The sequence below is a fragment of the Clinocottus analis genome, unplaced genomic scaffold (genome assembly GCF_023055335.1).
Source record: "Clinocottus analis isolate CAN_PGR_092001 unplaced genomic scaffold, fCliAna1.0.p SCAF_18, whole genome shotgun sequence".
NCBI classification, from domain to species: domain Eukaryota; kingdom Metazoa; phylum Chordata; class Actinopteri; order Perciformes; family Cottidae; genus Clinocottus; species Clinocottus analis.
This window is the reverse complement of record NW_027175909.1, coordinates 9,782,443-9,805,053: the sequence shown is the minus strand read 5'-3', so window position 1 is coordinate 9,805,053 and position 22,611 is coordinate 9,782,443. Positions and strand designations below refer to the sequence as shown.

General features: G+C 41.6%; 1 protein-coding gene across 3 annotated transcripts in view; it reads right to left on the bottom strand.

Moving 5' to 3' along the window:
* Positions 1-22,611, bottom strand: part of ncoa2 (nuclear receptor coactivator 2) — a 57,062-nt gene that overhangs the window by 22,277 nt on the left and 12,174 nt on the right. For all 3 annotated transcript variants that reach the window (XM_068581506.1, XM_068581505.1, XM_068581507.1), the window contains exons 2-6: positions 20,274-20,359; positions 9,279-9,386; positions 8,309-8,481; positions 4,648-4,751; positions 1,554-1,731 (exon numbers count right to left, since the gene is read on the bottom strand). In XM_068581506.1, the coding sequence (XP_068437607.1) occupies positions 1,554-1,731; positions 4,648-4,751; positions 8,309-8,481; positions 9,279-9,367 (544 nt within the window). In that variant the 5' untranslated portion in view covers positions 9,368-9,386; positions 20,274-20,359. The remainder of the gene's footprint in view (positions 1-1,553; positions 1,732-4,647; positions 4,752-8,308; positions 8,482-9,278; positions 9,387-20,273; positions 20,360-22,611) is intronic.

Here is a 22,611-nt window from a genome sequence, read left to right as displayed (position 1 = left end):
GTGGCCGACCACCTGGAAATGTTATTCGATACATTTTTACTGCAGCCAAAAAAGAACAACCAAACGGGGAGCAGCGACCAGCATCACCAAGAGAGGCTACCACGCTGCAAGTGAAAGACGTAATGAGAGCAAGACAGAGAGAATGAAGGCAGAAAGTGTAAAAAGGAGCGAGCAGTTGCTGGGTAGAGATCAGTCATAATGAGCAGTTGGAACCCTGAGCCCTGTGCCATCTATCCACCGCCATGCATCACAGCCAGGCCTCCATATGCATGTCCTCTAAAACATCATTGCCAATCTTTCTTCTTCTTTCCAACACTTACACAGGCGCGAGCAAACGCGCATATGTACATACTCATGCAGGCACACGCGCACTTACATACACATACAAAAAAAGATAAAGAGACATGTACAGTCACGCACACAACTCATTTAACTCTAGCAAACTCCCATCACACTCCATCTGGTTTGTGATCTCATTCAGTGCATTGATAATCTCCCAGTATCTGGGACACAGCCCGCTGATCGTTTCCAGGGTACTCCGGTCTGTGCTGCTCTCCCACCCAGATGGCTGGGCACTCAGACCTCAATCCCAAGCACCAGGAGAGAAAAGGGGAGAAGGGACTTAGAAAGTGTTGCTGACGGGGTGCACTGACATACATTGCGATCACCTCTTACATAGAGGAAATATAGAGGTAGATTGTGGAGAAGAAATGGAGGTAGGCATGAAAGATGAAAGAGGAGACGGGGAAAAGAACAGTGCAAGACTGCAGGAGAAAAGAAAAAAGGCATACGAAAATAAATGGCCTGCCTTCATGAGATGAGCAATGCTAGCATAAAGACAATGCTTTTCAGGGAGGCTAGGAAATAGGAAATCGAGAACATATAAATGGGAACTTGGTACGGGTGAGAATTACACACAAAGTGAAGAGAAGGGGACGGAAGGGCATGAGATGAGATATAGAAAGGGAGGCATGCTGCTGACAGGGGAGAGAAGCCGAAAAAAGAAGTTAATTAGCTGAAAAGGGAGGGAGGAAAAGAGAGGAGCGAGAAAAAATGTCTGGGCTGAGCATCAGCAAAAGTGAAAATTAAGAACCTATAGGTTATATATGCGCAGTGTCAACCCTGTATATAAAGCTTACGTAACATTTGGTATTATTCAGGTTTTCCCCAACTCCTCTCCATAACAGTTTAAACAAGAAACATTTAAATTAAACTGACATGATAAAACAGCCACCGCGAAATGTTTTAACAGAGACTAAAGAGAGGTGATGATGGTACAAGACAGAGGAAGCACACAAGCTAGAGATGAGGCCAGGGTGTGCACAAGAGCCTGCTAGGGTACAAGCACAGGTGGGAGTGATGCAACATGAGGACAGAGAGAGAGAGAGAGAGAGAGAGAGAGAGAGAGAGAGAGAGAGAGAGAGAGAGAGAGAGAGGGAGAGAGGAAGAGAGAGAAAAAAAACACAAGTGACACAGCGAGTCACAAACTGAGAGGTAAAAAAAGGACAGAGAGCAAAGCAAAGGCTGGCAGGGAGAATTAGCTTGTGGCTAACCGAGAGATTTGGGCAGCAGGTTCTTGATGAACTCGGCATGATCCCCGACGTGCAGCACGCTGTAGACACTGGTGTTCATTAGCTCCTCCTGGTTGTAGCGCAGGTACTGGGTCACATTTTCAGACACAAACACAATGTTACCCTCCATGTTCACCACAAAGAAGAAGCCGTCCAGGGCCTGGAAAAGTCAACGAGAGAAAAGAAAGAGAAGATCAGAGCAGGCAAGTTTGTTTATTGAATTTTCAACATCAACACTGAACAGATCTTTGACAGTAAAATGGAAGCAAAAGGAGGCGAGTAAAACTTTTGGCAAACCTATAATTCCCACTAATACTGGCCGACGACAAGCTGCTATAACACTGAACCAGAGTAGGTTACCCTACCATATGCATTTCTCCGCCCATAGTAAATTGGGATAATATTACTGTTCGAGTTCTCTCACATTCAACACCACAAGCTCAATTTGGATTTACAAAGGATTTCCAGTGCTTCGTACATAGCCCAAATTCCAGATATAAAGAGAACGTCAGACGTCCACTGTATGTGTACCTTTAGCTGACCTGTGGTCAAAATAAACTCGTTCTAAAAATGGGAGGGAAAACTTTCCAAGGAGCCGTTTTGATATTTCACTGGTAATTCCTATCAAGTTGAGTAAATATGCAGCACATCTACATTGTGTTAAAAATGAGGCAATTACTCCTGCAGATGCTCAACGTCAGTGTGTCTGATAGAAAGCAGGATAGAAGCATGCGTCTGCAGAGATTGGGGGATGTGAAGGAGCAGCACTTAATTGAATGAATATAGCCCCAGGTTGGTCATTACACACAAGATGGTGTCAATTAGGCCATCAAATCACCCAGAGCCCTTAAAAGGGAATACTGGTGGTTGTAAAGCTGTAAAATCTAGTGGCAAGATAAGAGACTACTGCCAAGGTGTCTGTGCCTCGCCTCTGCTTAAAATAATCATGACCTGCACCAACCAGTTTACATTACATGTATTTATGCTGTTTTTTAGTACATGAACTGTAAATTAATTATATATATATATATATATAGCATATTTGGTTTCCCCACCCTTGCCCTAATACAGCACCAGTGTGCATCTATAGTAGTCAACTGTCTCTGCAACTACGCTGCATAACCTACAACCAGAAGGCTCAATTTTGGAGTGTAACAAAGTCATACATCCCATGTTGCACATTATCACATTGGAACACATTTTTCCTGGCCTGCATTAACACAGCACACGCTGAAAATAGACTTAGGGAGATCTCATCCATCACTACATGAAGCGAAGCGGTTCCAAAATGCAACATGGTTGTTGTGCAAGTCCACTCGTGTGAAGAAAGGCCGTGTACTGGACAAGTAGGGCAAACATAAACAGAGCAAACACTCTTTAGTGCCAACCCCTGCCTTCTTCCAGAGGCTCTTGAATAATGTTGTTAGCCAATACCTTCATTTATAATGCCCTGATTAAATATACACTATCGAGGTGACTAAAGCTGATACAAATGAATACAATCTGTATAAATACACTACAAAGCACCAAACTTATCATGCTCCATTTTACTCGCAGCCTATTGTCCTGATGTACAATTCTGTACTGCTTAACCTCCCACAGCAATGAACACTATGGTGTGAATTGTTATGCCGTAGGGAACAGGGTCTGGTCTACTCCCTTCTCCGATCTTGGTGTTAGTGTTATTTATGATATGATATTGTTGCTTTGCAAACAGGATCTCTTCTCACATAAATTCTTGCTAACCACAATGTTTTTTCCGCATGACAAAGCACAGCTGTCTCGTTAAAAACAATTCAAACAGGTCTCTAGGAACTCGGTATTGAAGTTGTGTTTTTGTATAGAAAGAAATGCGTATGTAACACTGAATATCAAATACTGTCAAGTACCTCAATCTTGCATCAAATGTCTGGTTAGATTTGTACTCCTGTTTATTTAGTTATTGGATTAGATATTTACTGATACAAATAATAATTGCCAATTTTAGTATTTATGTATTTTCAAGGCAAAAGTTCGAATTAGTTGATAACTTAAATGTTTATTTTATACTTTAAACTTTTATGAAGGCACAAAAAGAGGTTTCTATAGAAACTAGCAAAGTAAAATCAGTGTTGTCTTTGTATTTGTAATTAAACACGGGTAATATATCAGCACTGGTATCACAACATTTCAAAACACGTCCGTTGTCTCTTCTATTTTCTGAAAATGTCGTCACGCCACACAACAGCAACCACAAGGAGCTATCTCCCAGGAATTTAAAGTAGATGCCAAACTAGTCATGTGACAGAACAAGACCTGCTCCCAGAGGGTTAAAACAGCAGCACATTAACATTTCTTTTCACGTCTTTCTCCGTCTTCCTGCGCTCGCATGAGAGTGGGCAGCAGAAAGCCTTGGAAGAGGGTCATGGGGCATGTGTGTATATCCTGTCGACAGTCAATCCCCTCAGAGCATCCTGTAATGACATGAGCCCGCGCTGGCGGACGGGGACATGGCCAGAGAAGAGCCGGTGTGAATGGCCGATCGCTGTGTGTTTGGGGCTGCTGACAGATGGGAAAGCATGCAGGCTGCACTGGGCTATATTTAGCTGCAAGTTAGTATGTCGATTCAGTGACGCTGGACCAGGAGAGCTATAAATATTCCATGACAGGACAGATCTGGAGGCAAATGAAGAAAAGATGGGAGGGCGAGAGAAACGAGAACTGAACAAGTAAGAGAGAGAAAGGGAGGGAGGAAGTGAGTGAGAGGGGAGGCTCAATGAACTGATTCATTCGCTAGGCTCTTGCTTTCTTTCCCATTATACGTAAGCACTTCAGTGGCCCTCCACCGGACAACGAGGCCATTGCTCTGCCTGGTGATTTACAGCCAATCCGGGGCAGATACAAGATGCTGGCAGCATTTACACCACGCAGCTACACTCACACACAACCACTACCGAGTGTGACCTATTTGGGATTGTTCTCTACAGATAGAACTCTTCCTTATATACCGATCTTGATGTAAAGAGGAGTATACTCTATGCAAGTGTTCAGTGTTTGGTTACTTGATATAACACTAAGAAAGAGCAAGATAACCCACCTCCAGCATCATTGGTCCCAAGGCATCTTTGTCAATCAAACTTTGGCCTGTTGATGAAACATCAGCCTTCTGTACCTCCTCCTCGTTTGCTGCCGCAGCTTTTTCTGGTGACAGAAAAGTCAATGACAAAAGGTTAGAGGCAAAAAAAACAATAGACTCAAGAGAAGATGCATCTTAATTTCATGAATTTGACATACACTTTCCCTGTAGTTATTCTAAGTGATGGTATGCTGTTGTTATGGGGAACAAAACTGCATCACAAAACATAACCCCAAAACATGCAGGTCAACAATGAGAGAAACAATTTTTGCTTCGCTCTGACATTGACCCGCATACTTCAAAGAGGTCACTTGTTGTTCAAGACTTTGAACCAGTATCTTTCCGGCTAGAAAGCAAACACATTTTGTCCCATTGTCAAAACATGTTGCCATGGCTTAGTACCAAGCAGTGAGCAGCGAGCAGAGTGAAAGGTTGTTGTAAAGGACTGTGTCAGAGTACGCAGCTGCCACGCTGGTGGCAGCCACTGGATGGATTGCATTGTCACGTCCAAAAAGAAAAGCTATTATGGAGACAGTGACAGTGTGTAAACAGCTCCCAATAGAGTCGCAAGTTGTTACTATGTGGTGAAGTGGCAAAGAATAACCCCAAGAGTTGACCAAAATCCCTTTTACGATTTTAGATAAAGGAACTTCTTGTGAAGAATGAAAAAACAAACAAACAGAAAGGTATGTTTTTTAAAGACACATGACAATAATTGTCTCTGAGAAACACTGGTTTAAATCTTAAAGGTGGTTTGATATTTTGGCGCAGCAATTTGAGCAGAGATCTAAGATAGTGATTTCAGAAGGTCATAAACTATAAAGGCTTCTAAGAGTCTTCATTTATAACTATTCCTGCAAGACCACTTATTACTTGGAAAAGATCTTCAACATTGATACTCTTTAGCCATGGGTGGCCTTTCTCAAATAACTTATCTGCAGTGTATGCTTGTGACCCCATACTCCTGTTGGATTTCTAAGTATGTACCTATAGTATGACTTGTTGCATACATGTACTTATGGTCTAAAATATTACCAAAACTAGATTTGCTATCGACTCAAAAGGTGTTGCCACAAATCTTTTAATGTAATTATTGTGCCGGGTTTGCTTCGGACTGAAAATCAGAGTATCCTATAAGCTCCTGTACCTGCACTGTGGTGTGGTGTTGTGTATGTGTCCATCTGAGTGATTGGGTTAATAACCATGCAGAGAAGCCTTATGTTCAGAGCGTAGGCTGCCCTACTTTTGGAGATGATGATGAGAGGCGGAATATGAGTGGGCTGTTGGGGGGACACATTTAACTGTCGCACCATGCCAAGAAGAGGGCTGACCATATGGTGAGAGAATGTTGTGGTGAAAAGCAAACAAAATCATGTCCTCCTTTCTTTTTTTTGAGAGAGAGAGAGGGGGGGGGCTCATGCAACACCGCACAGACCCACATTCATCTCTTTCAGCATTAATGATGTGTGCATCAGCAGGACCTCTCCAGGCCCAGCGGGGCCCAGTATACCAGCACAGCTGCCCTGGGTACAGACCCATCACTCAATGTCAATGCAGCCCTCACTGGCTCTCCGTCCGTCTCCAGAACTGAGCCACAGATAGAGGGTGGAGCAGCTTTATCATCATGGTTGTGTCTGCTACATAGTCTATAACTAGCAAGATATTTACCATATAGTCTATTCTTTTCCCTCAAATGTACATAGTAGTGTATTTTGACATTTCTCACATATGTATGATCAATATAAATAATGCATTTAACTATCTACCAGCAGCAGCTCAGCAGCTACTGTATGTCAGCCTCCAGCTATTAAGCAATTAGGCTTGTAAAGGAAGTTGTAAAACTCTTGACGATGCCCATATTTTACAGGCTCTATAAAGATATCATAACTCTTTAACATATTGTCTATTAAGAAGCAACAAGATCGAAACAGAAAAAATGTAAGCCTATGCCAAGCACACAACTCCACCCTGATTTCAATTAAGGAAAATGTGTACAGACAGCATGAGAGGAACAAACAGGGATGAATTAACAGCTTTCAGTAGGAGGCCACTCTTTTTTAAAAGGCCATCATAGCAGCATTGCACGTCTCTTCAGGGCTGTCACACCCATCAGTGAGAATTTAATGTATTAAATCACTTTTGTGTAATTTAATACATTCTGTACAGTCACCATAAACAGAGAATATATTTCACATAGTAATGATGCTCTCAGGGGGAGAACAATAACAAGCCTATAGAAAGAGAGATTGTGCACTCCAAAAAATACTAAACAGATGGCAGATGCAATGAAAAGAACACATGGTGATGGGGAAATGATATAACAGATTTTGAGCAGGAAGACATATACATGAGCTTTTAGGGCATCCCTGGCTCAAGTGCAACAAGAAAGAAAAGAAAAAAACGAATGGCTGCTTAAATTGATGCCCCTCTGAACCATGCAAGATGAGGTGAAGCTCTCTGTGTTGGCTATAAAAAGGTGTCTATTGCTGGAGCAGAAAAGCAAGGACTGTTTAGCCCTTCCCCTCAGAGGTGGCTGTACAAACACAATCCTGCCTTTAGACACAGCCTGGGGATGTTACTCTAGCCTAGTGTAAGAAAAAAAAAAACAAGAGTGAGGAAAGGAAAGGGAGGGATGAAGTATGAAATAAGACAGTAGAGTGGGGGAGGGACGGTCAGACGGTAGCTAGAGTTTATGTGTGATTTTTGCGTCACATTGTTCACCATTACATAACGCTTGGCTGTATGAGTCACATAAAACAAATTAAGTTGACATCATAAGTTGGTCTGATTCACGTATACCTCGAGTGGCCCATTCTTTGTCTCCCCGTCACTCGGCTATTTTTTTCTTCTTCTGGTATCCAGGTCACAAGCTTATTACAACAGTTTAATATCTGCCTTACTGTTTATGTGATATATATGGATCTATAAGAAGAAAAATTACGATACCATTGATGTCGGTCTGGTAAATCCAACATGAAAAAAGTCAAAACACAGACCTCAACTAATTGCTAAAGAGTACCAAAAAGGAGAAGCTGGCAAGTACAACTGAACAAGCTGATCCATTTGCCTGATGTTCTGGCTCATGATAGAAATGGGAAAGACCAGCAGCCAACAAAAAACTACTCTGGTTCATCCACATGATGAAGTGATGGAGGGAACATTAAATCACATGTGCTGCTCCTTAATAACAACATCAATTATTGTGTGTGGAGCAGATCCCAAACCATAATATTTATGCCATCAAATCTGATGCTTCTGCCAATACAGTGCCACCTGTGGCACTTGTGGTTATATTGGAGCCTTAAAACCATAACCACATCCTAAGCATATCCATGATAGTGTAGCACCTTATTCACAGCATACATAGCTTCAATTCAAACTACTGTTAGATCAATTTGAAGGTATTCACTTAAACTCAGCCATATATGAAGGTTGTATGTCATACAACCTGACGGAAAATACTGTAGATGAACAGGTATTGTGAATTAAAGGCTTTAGAAAAAGCAAACAGCTGAACAGTAATGGTATTCCTTTCGCTGTTGATCTCTTAGGGACCTATAACCTTGACTTTTTCTTCAACAGACATAGATAATGTGTCAAAAAAAATCATTAGAGTTTGTACCTTGCTCTTTTATTTGTCTGATCTGTTTCACAGTTTCCTTCAGGATTGCACATTTGTCAGGCTTGACATTGAAGTTGTCGATGTCGTTGAAGTTGGCAAAGATCAGCTCGGCGAGCTCTTCGATGTATTTGTTCTCGTGCTCGCGGTTGCGCTTCTCGTTGCTCCGCTTTGGACTAAAGAGACACAGAGAAGACTGGGGTGAGAAAAAACAACAAAGAAGGTGGTAACAGCATGGGGATCAAAAAGCATGAAAAAGAGGTTTAAAGTGTTGGTGAATTGCATGTATTGAAAAACAATTCTCTCACAATGACAGAAAGAACCTAGAGCAGGGCAGGAAAGAAGATCCATTTATAAAACTACACCACGGACGAGTGTCCGCACACATCTCTTGACATGACTGAAGAGCCCTCTCGTTTTCATAGCTGCCAAATGACAGTGCACAACATCTACTGCAAACCATAACCCATCTCATGAAGAGGAGTCAGGAGAGAGACAAAGCAGGGGTCAAATATTCTCCATATTGCTTGAAATGTATCTCTAGGCCTCTTCATTGTGCCAACATGTAGCACAACATCAATAAAAAAAAAACCTCATTCTTTAATGCTCGTCTACAGATAAATTATGCAGATTTATTGTACAGACTGTAACAGCGCTTCAGGGTTAGCTGCCACAATATCACACAGCCACTCTTGATAACTGCTAGAATGTATTAAGAGGCTGGAGCTTAATTCCAATTCTCAACATCTTCAAAACTCAGTTTTTTTAATGGGCTATAAACTGTTTGGCAATTTTGCAAAGCAGTGGTTGTTGAACCAAGTTGCTTTTGAAAAAAATGTTGATTTCTGAACCTGACAATTGTGTGGAAAGACTATTTCCTTTCCGGTCGCATTCAATTGTACTCAATTAAATTACGTATTTAAGGTCTTTCTGTGGGAGAAATCTGCCAATTGGCTTGAGTTACAAGACTTACCTGGGTCCTAGAAGTTCGGCAGAACATTCTTTGCGTTTTCGTGACTCTGCCCTGGCAGGGTCAGATGGGTTTTCACCGACTCCACTCATCCTCAATGCATATCAGCGCCTAAAGAGAAAAATAAATAAACACACAGGGACAACCTTCATGAAAACACACATAAGGAATTTAATGGATTGACTGCAAACGCCAAAGGCAAAATTATGCGGAAACCAGTTATATACTGTAGGTGTGTGAGCCTACCAACATGTGCATATGCATACAACACACACACACACACACACGCACACGCACACACACACACACACACACACACACACACACAATCCTGTGCTGGGGGCACAGGTTGATCCACTCCGGGAGAAATGAGTGAAAATGGAGCGGAGAAAGAGATTCAATCATTTCTCTCTGATGGTGCAGTTCTCCCCAGAGACACTGAAATGAGAACACGGAGCTTTGCCCACAGCACCAGACTGTGCGCTCAACCATGTACCAAGAAAAGCACATTCGTTACACGATACCAGGCAAAGCCCACAGTAAGAGCAGAGTGGGTTTATGATCACAACATGTGTCCCTGTTTACAGAGTGCCTCTGAGATTGCTTTACCTGTCGTGATTTGTAAGTCACTCAAAACTGGAATGTAACAATAATATATTGTCTGCTCTTTCTGAAATCAGGCCACAGAGCACGAGATCTTAAGTACGAATTCATGTTGGGACTCGTGCGATCTAAAGTGACAAGCTGGCTGAGGGCTTACTCTGCATTTCAATGCTACTAGGTCATGGTATAAATGTATGTTGTGTTCCTAATCTAAATCAATGTAGGGACAGTCAAAACAACTTAAGAGCCTTTGGAGACTTGTTCTGCTGTAGACGTTGAGCATCCTTAACAACCTATATTATATTGTGCTCCTCCTCTTACCCCGCAAGTCGGCAAAGGCTGTACTTCATGCTACTTAATGAAAGACAATCAATTATTGATCAAAGTAATGTCTTATTAATTACCAATGTCATCTGCACCAAAATTTGATGGTAGTTAATGGACTTGGATTTCAATATAAAATACCTGCTGCACAGAGGATGTGAACACTTGTAGTGTTTCAAAACAAATGGGGACATTTGAAAATATATGCCTGAAAATGATGTATTTTTTGCAAGATGTATGGTCTGCAGCCATTTGCTTTAATAGGGTTACAGTGGGAGTGAATGATTACGACAGACTGAAACGAGACCGAAAGAGAGAAAAAGACAGTCCCCCCCCCAGCACAATGCACTCGGTTGGGGGCAGGCTGTTGTGATACACTCTCAGCCCCTCAAACCATGGAAACGGGTGACAAACACCGGTCACTGCTCAGCCATTACATAATGCACAACAGAGTACAGCACAGCGTAGAGCAGAGAGGAAAAACATAGCTTAGCAGAAGCAGGCTAAACTAAAACAGGGAGCTAGTGACCGTGCAAACTTGAGTCTGGCTCCCTCCTGGCCTTGAGTGACCTACTTTAAGCTAATGGTAGGGTCTGTGCTCAAATGGATGAAGTCAAAGCAGCAGTGGCTGGAGAGGCAGAGGAGACTCTGAAGGGTAATACACATTCCCACTGTTCTGTTGATAAGTGACTCGAGTCCTGTACGGTGTATGGAGGAGTAATGAACACAAACATCACTGTACATGTGTCCTTGCATTATGGCATCTGCGTGTCGTTATGCTGTGGCACTGTGCTCGCTACTGAAATTATAACGGTCTCTACAGCAGAGGTTGTGTGCTTTTATTAATGACAACAGAAACAGGCCATTAAAACTCTCATAGCTAAGTGGCACTCTCCGTTCCTATTGGTTGTGTCTGGGCTTTCCAGCACAAGTTACCATGGGGATTCTAGACCTGATTGGTCTGGCTTGTCCCGCTGGGCCGGATATGATTGGTCGCTTTCGTCTCCTTGACATAGCAGTAATGATGGGTCAGTGTACGTTGAGACAAAAAAAAAAAGAAAGACTGGAATACCAGGCACGTCTCAATGACACCAACACAGACAGTCAGACTGCCTGGCAAGAGGGCTTGCAGGCCATTTTTGTTGCTGGGGTGACCGATCTTCACATGGGAAGACTAGCAAGGGATCTCCACTCCCAGAGAACGCCAAAGATCTCTGGGCAAATATAAACAGCTCGGCACTAGTGTTACTGTACAGAGCTGTGTCAATTAGTTCATTATCAACATTGGTCACTCGGGGTCGAGAGTTTCTCTTTGAACAAAGCTCAAGCTTTCTTGCCAAAGCTTTGAAAGGACACTACGTGGTACGGCCCTGCTTTGCCACAAGTTGTAGCTTTTACCCATTTGTTTTTGGTATCACCCCAGTCGAAGTTGCGAGAGAGAGAGGAGTCCACACCGAAAGATGGAGTTATAAAACTGCAGAACAGGTATTGGTCAGAGAGAAATGTCACTAAAATAGCAACTTTAACATCCTGCACAAACCCAACATTAAAAAGTAAATGCGCCGTACAGTTGATGAAGTGCAGACGTTCCTCTGCTTGGTGGCCGGGGAAAGGATTAAGCAACTGTTGTGTTGTATATTACACAACAGTTTCATGCAGAGTCGCCATGAATCCCAACTACATCGCAGTAGACAACAAAATAGAGAAAAGGACCCGTTACCAATAAGTGAGTCGAGTGGAAATGAGGCGTAGTTAAATGCGAGCATGCTGCTTCATGCACCAAGGAAGTAGGGGAAGTTGTCCCAGAAAGCCCAACTCTGCTTCTACAGTTTGTGCGTTTCAGACAGATAATGTCCTCTTTTTCCACACCTAGTGTGTTTCCTCTTAAAAAAATAACATCCATTGTTGTTCAAAATAAATCTAGTACATGTGAGCTTAGTTCATGATGACGCATGCCAACCAATCTATCTTCAGAAGGACACTGCATAAAGTATCCACTCGCATTTCTGCCACTTTAACGATTGCAAAAGAAAAGCACAACCACCAATTTCACCTTGTTTAACCGAGTAATTAAAAAAGGGAAACAAAGAACCTCTTAAAGCCACATTTAGGAATCTTAAACTGTGAAAAACCCTAATGTAGGAGAAAATAGTCTGATGTCCCATTTCATAAAGGAATGAGTGTGTATTATAGAGGAAAACACTCCAACAACCAAAACGCATTTAAATAAACTAAATTATATTTTATTGAGCTGTCAACATTGAGCTAGCATTAGTTAAGCTAGGCCAGCGACACTGAAAAGCTGTGGTCGCGTGGTTGATAAGGTCGAGCATACATTCATGCATGCATGCATGCCTAAGAGATATTCTTTGGTGCACCTGTGCTGTGTGCAGATATCATTGACTCAGAGCCATGTAGGGTAAGTGGGGGTTGGGTAAGTAAATTAATTATATGTTGAACTGATTGTCAAATTCTGGAGGGCATCTACCAAGATTGCAGTTCATCAAGCTGTCAGCTCATTTAGTTCATTAGTATTGTAAGTTGAGACATATGGCCCATCAGTCATTGCAAGCTACCTTATGTTAGACAGATGGTATGGAATCTTTCTTCACACAAGTATTAAGAATGAAAGCATATGACATTTAAATAAATATCCTGCAACAAAGCTAGACAAATTAATGGTAGAGTGATATCCCATTGTCATAACAGTAAACAATGGTAAGGAGAGAAGAGTAAACAGACAATGTGAAAGATCTGCAAAATCTTTCAAGAAAGTCTCTCTTACACTTGGAAGTATGAACTGCTAGCTACACTTTGTTTGGCCAACTGCTTGCTGTTGCTGGCAGCCGGACGACCATTGGGAAAGTACACACCAAAGATCTGACTGGAAATGACGCTGGGGACGTGAGGTTTATTGGAGCAGATAGCCTTCCATGCAGTTGTTTTGACTCTTTGCAGTAGTGATGAGCTCAAGTTCTCACTTACATAAGTGTGGTAAACACCTCTACCCAGACCTCCCTCCCCCTTCCCTCTTCCCAGCCCTCTCATGCAAACACACACTTATAAGACAGCAACCGTAATTGTATATTTGTGTGCTGACAGGTCAGCCCTGCCAGTGTGAACTCGACACTGGTCACTACATTACAGGTTTTCCTCCTCACCACGGCTTATCTGTGTGACTGACTCATTGGGCTAAGTGAAGGGTTATGATATTAAACTACTGTAATAAGCACAGTGCCGAGGATTTTCCAATATCTGAACCGTTTGTTAAACCGATGGACCAGAAATTTTATTTTAATATCAGGACTCAATAGATAGATAGATAGATAGATAGATAGATAGATAGATAGATAGACACTTTAATAATTCCTAATTCCTTTGCATAATAGTATGCAAAGAGAAGGGCTGGGTGATATGGTGACAATTCTTCTTTGACCAAATACCTCGTGGGGCAGTACTTCGATGTAGTGCTGATCATTTACAAAATGTTCACGCAATACAGGTTGTTTTTGATGAATAATAATCAGTCATGTGGATATAATGACTAAGCGTGTTAAGGTAAATAACTGAATAGCTAGAACAGTCTGGGAAGTTTAGAAAATAAAACATTTACTGTAATGAAGCCCTAAAAAACAGGAAAAGACACCACTGATGTCCAATATCCAACAATGTGGATGCTTACAACACAATATTGATTAATATTAATATATTACCCACTTTAGCTTGGAGATATGCATTGAAACAGAAAAGGATACACACGGATAAAGACAAGTTAAAGTTTGAAAAATCTATTGACTTTGAAAGCCTGAGGTGCACTTGAGGGAGGTGATCATAGGTGTGTCATTGCTAATGTCTTAGGTGTCACAGGCGCAGACTCTCCACGACTGAGCTGGAGCCAACCAGTCTGGCGAGGTAGGAATGTAGAAACAACAATCGGCTGCTGCTGCTGCTGTCGTTGCCCGGAGAGTTGAAGACGACAACGTTTCTTCCTGTCAAACTCAGATGGTACAACCTGAACATGACACACTGTATCCAACTGTAATAAATGCCTCATAACAAATTAAACCTTTAAATGCAGCCGTGTCAGTGACGCAAGAAAATGTCTCACCCAAAAGAGGACACACATTGCCAGGCAAATTTAATAGTGATGCCAAACATGGTGGCGCGAGGCCACCATGTTGGCTGCATGGGGACGCAAAACCAGTCATGACGGCAGCATCCAGCTATTTTTCGAAATACCAGAATTTCATATATTTGACAATTTCCGGATATTTTGGCTCATCAAGCAATACTTGATGGATGTGACTAGAAGGATCCGTTTGTCGACTTTTAGCAAATTCATACAGAGAAGATCATCACATCATCCTTATACAATATCTGTAGTGTAACCCTAATCCAAACTAATGATTTTTTAAATATTGATTTTCTTCTTTTACATATAGGATTTTGCATACATTTTCCATCTTGTGATATACACTCCCATGTCACATTATTAGGTACACCATACACACTGTACAAAGTTATAATGGACATTGTGACAGTGTTTTGTTCAAACGTCTAATGTTTATTAAGAACATACATTGTAAAGCCGTGATACCCCTTTTAACATTCAGGTAGAGCTATTATTACTACACAGTTATTCTTTTATGAAATTCAGTTAACATTACCACGCAGAGTGAGATGAGCTACGTACAAATCACCAGAGGGGGGAGGCTTCAAAAACACTGAATCACCAATTCCAGTCATAGTATAAGGAAAGGGGAAAAAACAGATGCAGAAGGGTGGTGGGGGGAATCTGTGTCTGATTGCCAAGGGGAGAGGGCATGTGCCAGTGTGCCATTCCTGTAATGATGTGGGTTAGGAGGGCTTTGATTATAAAGACACACCCAGTGCTTCTCGAACTCAGAGAGTGCTGGGCATGACTGTGCATTAATTTACTTCAAACACTATTGGGGAAGTGTTTGAAGTCTCCTGCACTATAATAACGGGGGCTCTTTCAGAAAGTGCAAAACCACTGTGGGACACTGAACAATGTCTCTCTGGTGCGTAATCTGTCCTCACATGGCTTCTTGGCACAACGGGCCCCGAGAGAGAAACAGAACGAGAGCGCAATAAAGACTGCTTCTGGTGTGCTGCAACGTGGGCCATTTATTTTCCCCAAACTGAAGAGGAAATCATGACAGGGGAGGAGGAGCCCAGAGGATTCGCATCTTCTCATTTTACATCTCAATATATGCAAGGGTGAGAAGAAGTGCTGAGAGAGCCAAAACACACAGAAACATGTTGGAACCATGTCCGATGGTATTAAAGACAAACATGCATTTAAAACCAATATCAATTAAACAGAACGCAGCTTGGGTGGGGGTCTGCAGTGAACTCTGGCCTTGCTTACAGCTGCCGTTACCTTGAACCAGATGTTCTGATATTAGGTTTGGGTCAATGGGGAGGCATTGGGAGATGGAGGGAGGACTGTGATGATGGATTAAAAAAAGATTAAGAGCAATGCGAATTTGAAACCTTGAACTTAACACGACTTGAATGACTCAGAACCTATAGAGGAATCAGATCAATGACAGGGAACGAGCTGGGGAGAAAATGAGTGTAAAGACAGTAAAGATAGATGGGGAAACAAAGTGAACGAAACAGGTAATGGGCCTTTTTCTTTTTACCTTGGGTGTCACTGTTCAGACTACCTTCTGTAACTGTATATCCGATGCAATAATGTTAAAGCACAGCATTGCATTATAATGTATACATGCATAAAGTCAGCTAAATTACATTTAAACCCCCTTGTGATCTGGTTGCTCAGTACTTGAGGCAAATCTACTTTATTGAAATCACACAAACAAGCTGCTGTAGACTTAGCATAAAGAGAGGTATGCACCTTGCCTGCTACCAAGTCTCACTAATGAGCTACAGAATCACTGCAAGGTAATGGCTCTAAAGTGCCAGAGTGCAACCCGGAGCAACCCCCCTCCTCCTCCACATTTACTGAAAGCTGATCACGCTCATGAATCTTTAACACTGGCAGTCACTTCAGGATGTCGCAGGATGGGAAAGGGAGGGATAGCACAGAATGCTAGGCTCTGGATGTCAGAGAGATACTCTGAGAGGGGAGGAGAGCTGGAATGATCATGAGGGGAGAGACAAAGAGAGACAAAGAGACAAGGGGTGGCAAAAAGAATTAACTGGTATAAATAAGCACCTTTTGACAACAATTTGTCTACAATCGATCTGTGGCTCACAGCACTGGCTGAGGCAGAATCAGATGTCAAAATGACCACATAGACATTTGTGGTCTTTTGTTTATTGCATTGTTAGTTTTTAGAGAATAATGATGACCTAAATGCTTCGAAGCTTTGACTATGTATATCAAAAATCCCAAAAGTCAATGAAATAAGGAGAAGTAGTCCCACATTATTCATTATCCATCAACCGTAATGAGTAGGAGTTATTCTCAGGTGGATAGCGCTTTTTGATGTGCGTCTGTTGTCCCTGGTGCTGAAACATAGCAGAGGCGATTGATAGACACAACTAAGCCAGGTATATTTAAAGCCTTTCTGTTGAAATTGTCTGCCATATATTTATTTAATCATTTGTTGTAGTTTTAGTCGTCCCCGTTGTTTTAATGCAAATATTTAAGGCATATTTATACTTTCCCTTTCCGTAAGGTTCTGCTTTGGTCCGTGTGACGTGCGTGTCGTCATCAACCTACAGGTTTTTTTTCCATCAAAAATAGATTTTCAAAAAAATCTAAAACTATTAAAAATCATGAAAGGTACATAAGTATTCACTTTCTTTGCCTTGACACTAAAACTTTAGCGCAGGTGTGTCCTGTTTCCACTGACTTGATTGGAGTCAAACTGGTAAATTCAGTTGGTTGGACATGATTTAGAAAGGCACGCACCGGTCTATGTTGACAGTGCATGTCAGAGCACAAACCAAGCCATGAAGTTCAAGGAATTGTCCGTAGACCACCGAGACAGGATTGTATCGAGGCACAGGTATGGGTATAGAAACATTTCTGCAGCATTGAAGGTCCCAATGAGCACAGTGGCCTCCATCATTGTAAAAAGTTTGAAAACACGAGGACTCTTCCTAGAGTTGGCTGCCAGGCCAAACTGAGCGATCAGGGGAGAAGGACCTTAGTCAGGGCGATTACCAGGAACCTGATGATCACTCCGACAGAGCTCCAGTGTTGCTCTGTGAAGAGAGGAGAACCTTCTAGAAGAACAACCATCTCTGTAGCCCTCCATCAAGCAGGCCTGGATGGTAGAGAGGCCAGACGGAAGCCACTCTTACAATAAAAGCCACATGACAGCCCGCCTGCGGTTTGCCACCTAAAGGACTCTGACCATGAGAAACAAAATTCTCTGTTATGATGAAACAGAGATTGAACTTTTTGGCCCCCAAAGCCAAGCATAATGTCTGGAGGAAAATAGGTCAATAGCATCCCTACAGTGAAGCATGGTGGTGGCAGCATCATGTTGTGGGGATGTTTTTCAGCGGCGGGAACTGGGAGACTAGTCGGGATCAATGGAAAGATGAATGCAACAATGGACAGAGAAATCCTGGATGAAAACCAGGACCTTTGCCTCAGTCTGGACCTCAGACTGAGGCAAAGGTTTATCTTCTAACAGGACATCGACCCCAAGCACGCGGCCATGATAACAAAGGAGTGGCTTCGGGACAAATCTGTGAATGTTGTTAAGTGAAGTTTTTTTATTTTTAATAAATTTACAAAATTTCTAGACAAGTTTTTTTTTCACTTTGAAATTATGAGTGGGGTATTGTCTCTAGGATTTTGGAGGGAAAACAAATAAGTTATTCCATTTTGGACTAAGACACATCGCTTCACTAAAGTGACGCAATGTGAATACTTTCCAGATGCACTGTATATCTCCAAGGGTCCGTATGGACCCTATGTGGACACTGAAGTGTAGCCCAAAATGTGTGAACACACAGACTGTGCGCACAACATGCATGCCGAATTGTGCATGCAAAGAAAAAGACAACAACAAAGTGGATTCTTGTTTTGAAGAGAGGTTGTGCAAAGAGATCCGCAGTTACCCACATGGATATAATTTGTCTTTAAAGGAATACAAAGACGGCCAAGTGGCACTGAACTCCTGGCAAACAGCGTTAGGGTGCACAAACAACTGGAATGGAGTTTTAAAATTGGGTACGGCACATGAATGCAAACGCTGGACTGACTCAGACCTTCAACTGTCGTATGAATGGAACTGAAGAGAGGAGCTGCTCTGACTATCTTTTCCTCTGTGTGGGGTGCAAGTGTGTGAGAGATTAATACAGTTGGCCAACAGTGAGCCGGCCTATTTCTTCAACGTACAGAGTAATGATTGCAGAATCTGCTTATAAAGATTACCGTCACTTCAATCCAGTGGTGTACTTGCGTTCTGGGCCAAATCCCAGTGCAAGGCCGCATCAGTGGGTGGTCAACTTGTTTTTTACCAGCCATGTCTCTGGACCCTCTCTGTGTCACAACCCCCGTGAAATGACTCTTCACGAGCAGAAGGACCGATCTTGCTTTGAGAAGGAATTACATGAAGAGGGTGGAACATGCTACTACAGAAAAATATATATATAATAAATAATATATAAAAAAATAAAAAACTGGCTATTATTATTTTTGGCTGGTAAAATAAAAATCTGCCTGGCCAATGAATGTTTTCATCAACCATCCACCTTGGCCGGTAAGGCAAAAAGTTAATTTTGGATCCTTGGCTCTGGGTTTCCTATGTGTGAAACACCCTGTTGTGTTCCAATAAAACACTGGAAACTCGTCTCTTAACAGAAACCATTTAAATTAATGAATACTTCACACAGAGTCTATAGGTGCTTCAAACTAAACGGGAAGGAATTTTTTTAATAGCGTTTTTCAAGTGCACTATGCCTCTGAAGTGATGATGCTGACATAAGCACACATTTAAAACGCCTGTATATTGTTCATGACACTCAACACTCAAATCTCAGCAGATATTATACAAATCACTGCATGACGCTTTAAGAAATTTAATTAGCGTTACCTGTTTTTTGAACTGCAGGTCAATTTTGACCTGCGAGTGCACTGCGTCAGCTGTATTATGTAGGGAAATATAAATATTGGATTGAGACTCCACGAGTCTGAACACCAGCTCTACATTAGATGACTCATATAAAAAAGGTATAAAAAGTGTTTTGCTCTTGACAATGTTTTTCGTTGTCAAGAGCAAAATAGTTTTGAACGTATTCCAATACAGTGGTGCAAATGATCTGTACATTAATGAAACTAAAGCCCAATTCAACTCTTTCCAACCAAACCCAGCTAATGCAAATCATTATTTTGAGTCAACTCAAAGACGGTTTTGTAAGATCTGCTGGCAATGCAGTAATCCTAAAAGACACATTCAAGCCAACACCATCTGAACTGTAACCTGTAAACACAACCTCACAGAGACTGGTGGTTGCGAGAGTGGAGCTTTATTTCCCACATGATGGATGAACACTGCAGACCAACGGAACTTTTGGATCGGCTGCAGCTCTAACTTTGACAAAAAGGCTGAATCTGGGCGCAAAGAAGAAAGGTCAGGCAAGAACTTGGAAGGAAATGGGGCAGAGAATCCAGCAGATTTCATGTCGGTCTGAAGTCAAATCATTGTTCAAAACTGAATTCTGACCAGTAAACAAAGTTCTCAAAGTGTTGCTTATCTGATGACAGTGAAAAAAGCCTGAAGATTTCTATATCAAAACCACCATCAAAGCTCTTCCCTTAAAAAAGACCAATCAGCCGCAAACTGCCGAGAATACAAATCATGAACAGGGAGCCGTTATCCCAGCTAGAGACACAAGCCAATAACACAACCTCTGCAAGAGGGACACATTGAATTGTTTTCATCGACGCACAAGTCTAATCTTTCTTTTTATGATCCAAGATAAAAAAATTAAGCTTTTTTTTAGATTACAGGTTTGCACTATCTGTACAGTTGGGAATTGTGTGTTTGGGCTGGGGTGTCTGTTTGACACCCTTTGCACAGTACAGTTGTGTAAAAGAGATTTGGCTTTACTTCTCACCTTGGTTTCAGTCCAGAGAGTCCCTCAGGCCATTACTGCAAGACGGTAATGCTAAGAAACCTTTAAGCATCATCCACGTCCCCCTGCTGAAAGAAATAACAGTAGAATTGGTACAACTACATTTTGTGAATCAGTATAACTCTGATTACAATGGCAGAACAGTGTATAGTGAAGGAATACTTTAAAGTTTGTACTGCGCAATTTCTGTATTCCAATAGTTAGATCATGACAAGTGAAGATATAGCAAGATATTTAGGGCTTAAACCAACATTTGTTTTAATTATCATTCATCTACTGATTATTCTCTTGATTAATCCTTTGGTCCAATGTGATATGTTGTGAGAAAAATAACGTATTATCAAACAAAAATTGTTGCAGATTGTCAATTAAGACTTATAAACATGTATTCACCGTTTCAGCTCCAACTATATTAAAAAATAATTGTCATGTTTTTATGTTTACATTGCTTACATTTGCTCATATTCTCATTTGAATAATTAGAAAATGCAACTGTAACTCAAAAAAGGGACTCTTCTGAGCTATTTTGCTGTGATGGAAAAAGCTTGGGATGGGAGAGGCCTCTGTGGAAGTGCTCGTCTCTTACTACACGCAGCCTGATGAGGGAGAGCTCGCCAGACCCTTTTGGCCTGGGTGAGTTCTCCCAAATACCTGCCAGTGAGCCAGCTGAGGAATGCACTCACGTGATGTCATGTTCTGACATAACTGGATTGTGAACCAATTCTCCTATTGAACCCTGCACGAGTCCACAGCTGGAAGCCATGCGGAAAAGTGCTATTCAGTATTCTGAACTGCGGCACACATTCACTCAAATAGCTGAATTTTGTGATGCGTCAGGGAGAGAAATCACATGTACAGTTTTAGTATGAAATATCGACAAAAAAACCCTCCAGTTTTAAAAATCTATATAGGATGAAAGCTCAAGTATGATAGAACTACAACATAGCGGATGTGTCGTGAATGCTACAGTCAATCTAATATTTTTATGCAATTTCATAACTTGGCATTTCTCAACTCCACCTTCCTCTTTCACTTTTCCCTATCCTGCATAACTCTCAGTTCTCATCCTTTGGAGGAATTTCCTCTGAGCTTTAATGCCGTCACATGCTCAGTCCAGCTCTTGATCTGTGGACTGAGTGACAGAATAAGGCAGAAGTGTGAAAACACTCTTTTGAGTTAGTTTAACAGTCATCTTTTATTTATTTTTTAAAATAGTCAAACTGGATCAAAAAAACTTCTAACTGACAGATATATTTGAGTTAATGTTTAGAAATGTAACTGGTTAGAATATCCACCTAATGATAGTGATTCCTCTCGTAACATTAATCATCAATACAACAGGAAATATTTAATCAAAAGGTAGTTATTGTGCAACTCAGAAAAATACTTTCTTCGCAAGCAACACTGATGCATCTGTACATCCAGTCACATCCCATCCATCCATTTTACTGACTGTTAGCATGTGCCAACGATTAACATACTTTAATGTGCAAGTTTAATGCTCCGTGTGAGTCAGCATGAGGGCAAGGTTCCCAGAATAAGACCAAACCGCCTCTCGCATGTTCGACCACCTGAGCCATGCAAACTCTACCTGTGATTTAAGGGGCACTGGTGACATTAGTAGTGTGATCCAACTCCCAATTTAAGTTTGCATGCACATAATCCTGCATGCCAGTGTGTGCAAATCATCTAGACAAACTGGAACAGAAGAACGTCTCAGGAAAGACCTGCAGCGCTTTCTTTCCTTGAAGGGCTATTATACTTGGCACAGAAGCGTTGAATGACACATGGTGTAACCTAAACAAAAACACACCACCCTGCCAAGACTGTCACTGAGCTGCAGCAGCCACATTAATTGAGTTTCATGTTACCTTGAATACTGGCGTCACATAATCAATACAGCTACTTGTAAATTATAGTGAAGCCTGTTTCAAAAAATACAAATATGAAAAGTTACAAAGACAGATGAAGCCAAAGGAAAAAAGAAAAGTAAACGCACTAAACATCCACACCTTCTCCAGAACCTGACACGAGATCACAGGAGTATTTCATTCACAGTCTAACCATCTGTTGGTATTTAAAAGGAGGTCAAAGATCAGGTTAAAAGTTCACACTCCCTTTAAACAGAGTGCCTATTACCACTTACAGTTTAAATGGCTCAAAACTTCACATTTAGTTAATGTTGTGACAAAACCAAATTATGAAGTGAACTGTAAAACTGAACAGAAAGAAACCACAAACTGAGTGACTGAATTCCTTCAAGACATTTAGAGTTCACGCAACTTTGAATGTGGTTCACGCCCATCAAGGCAATTAGCAT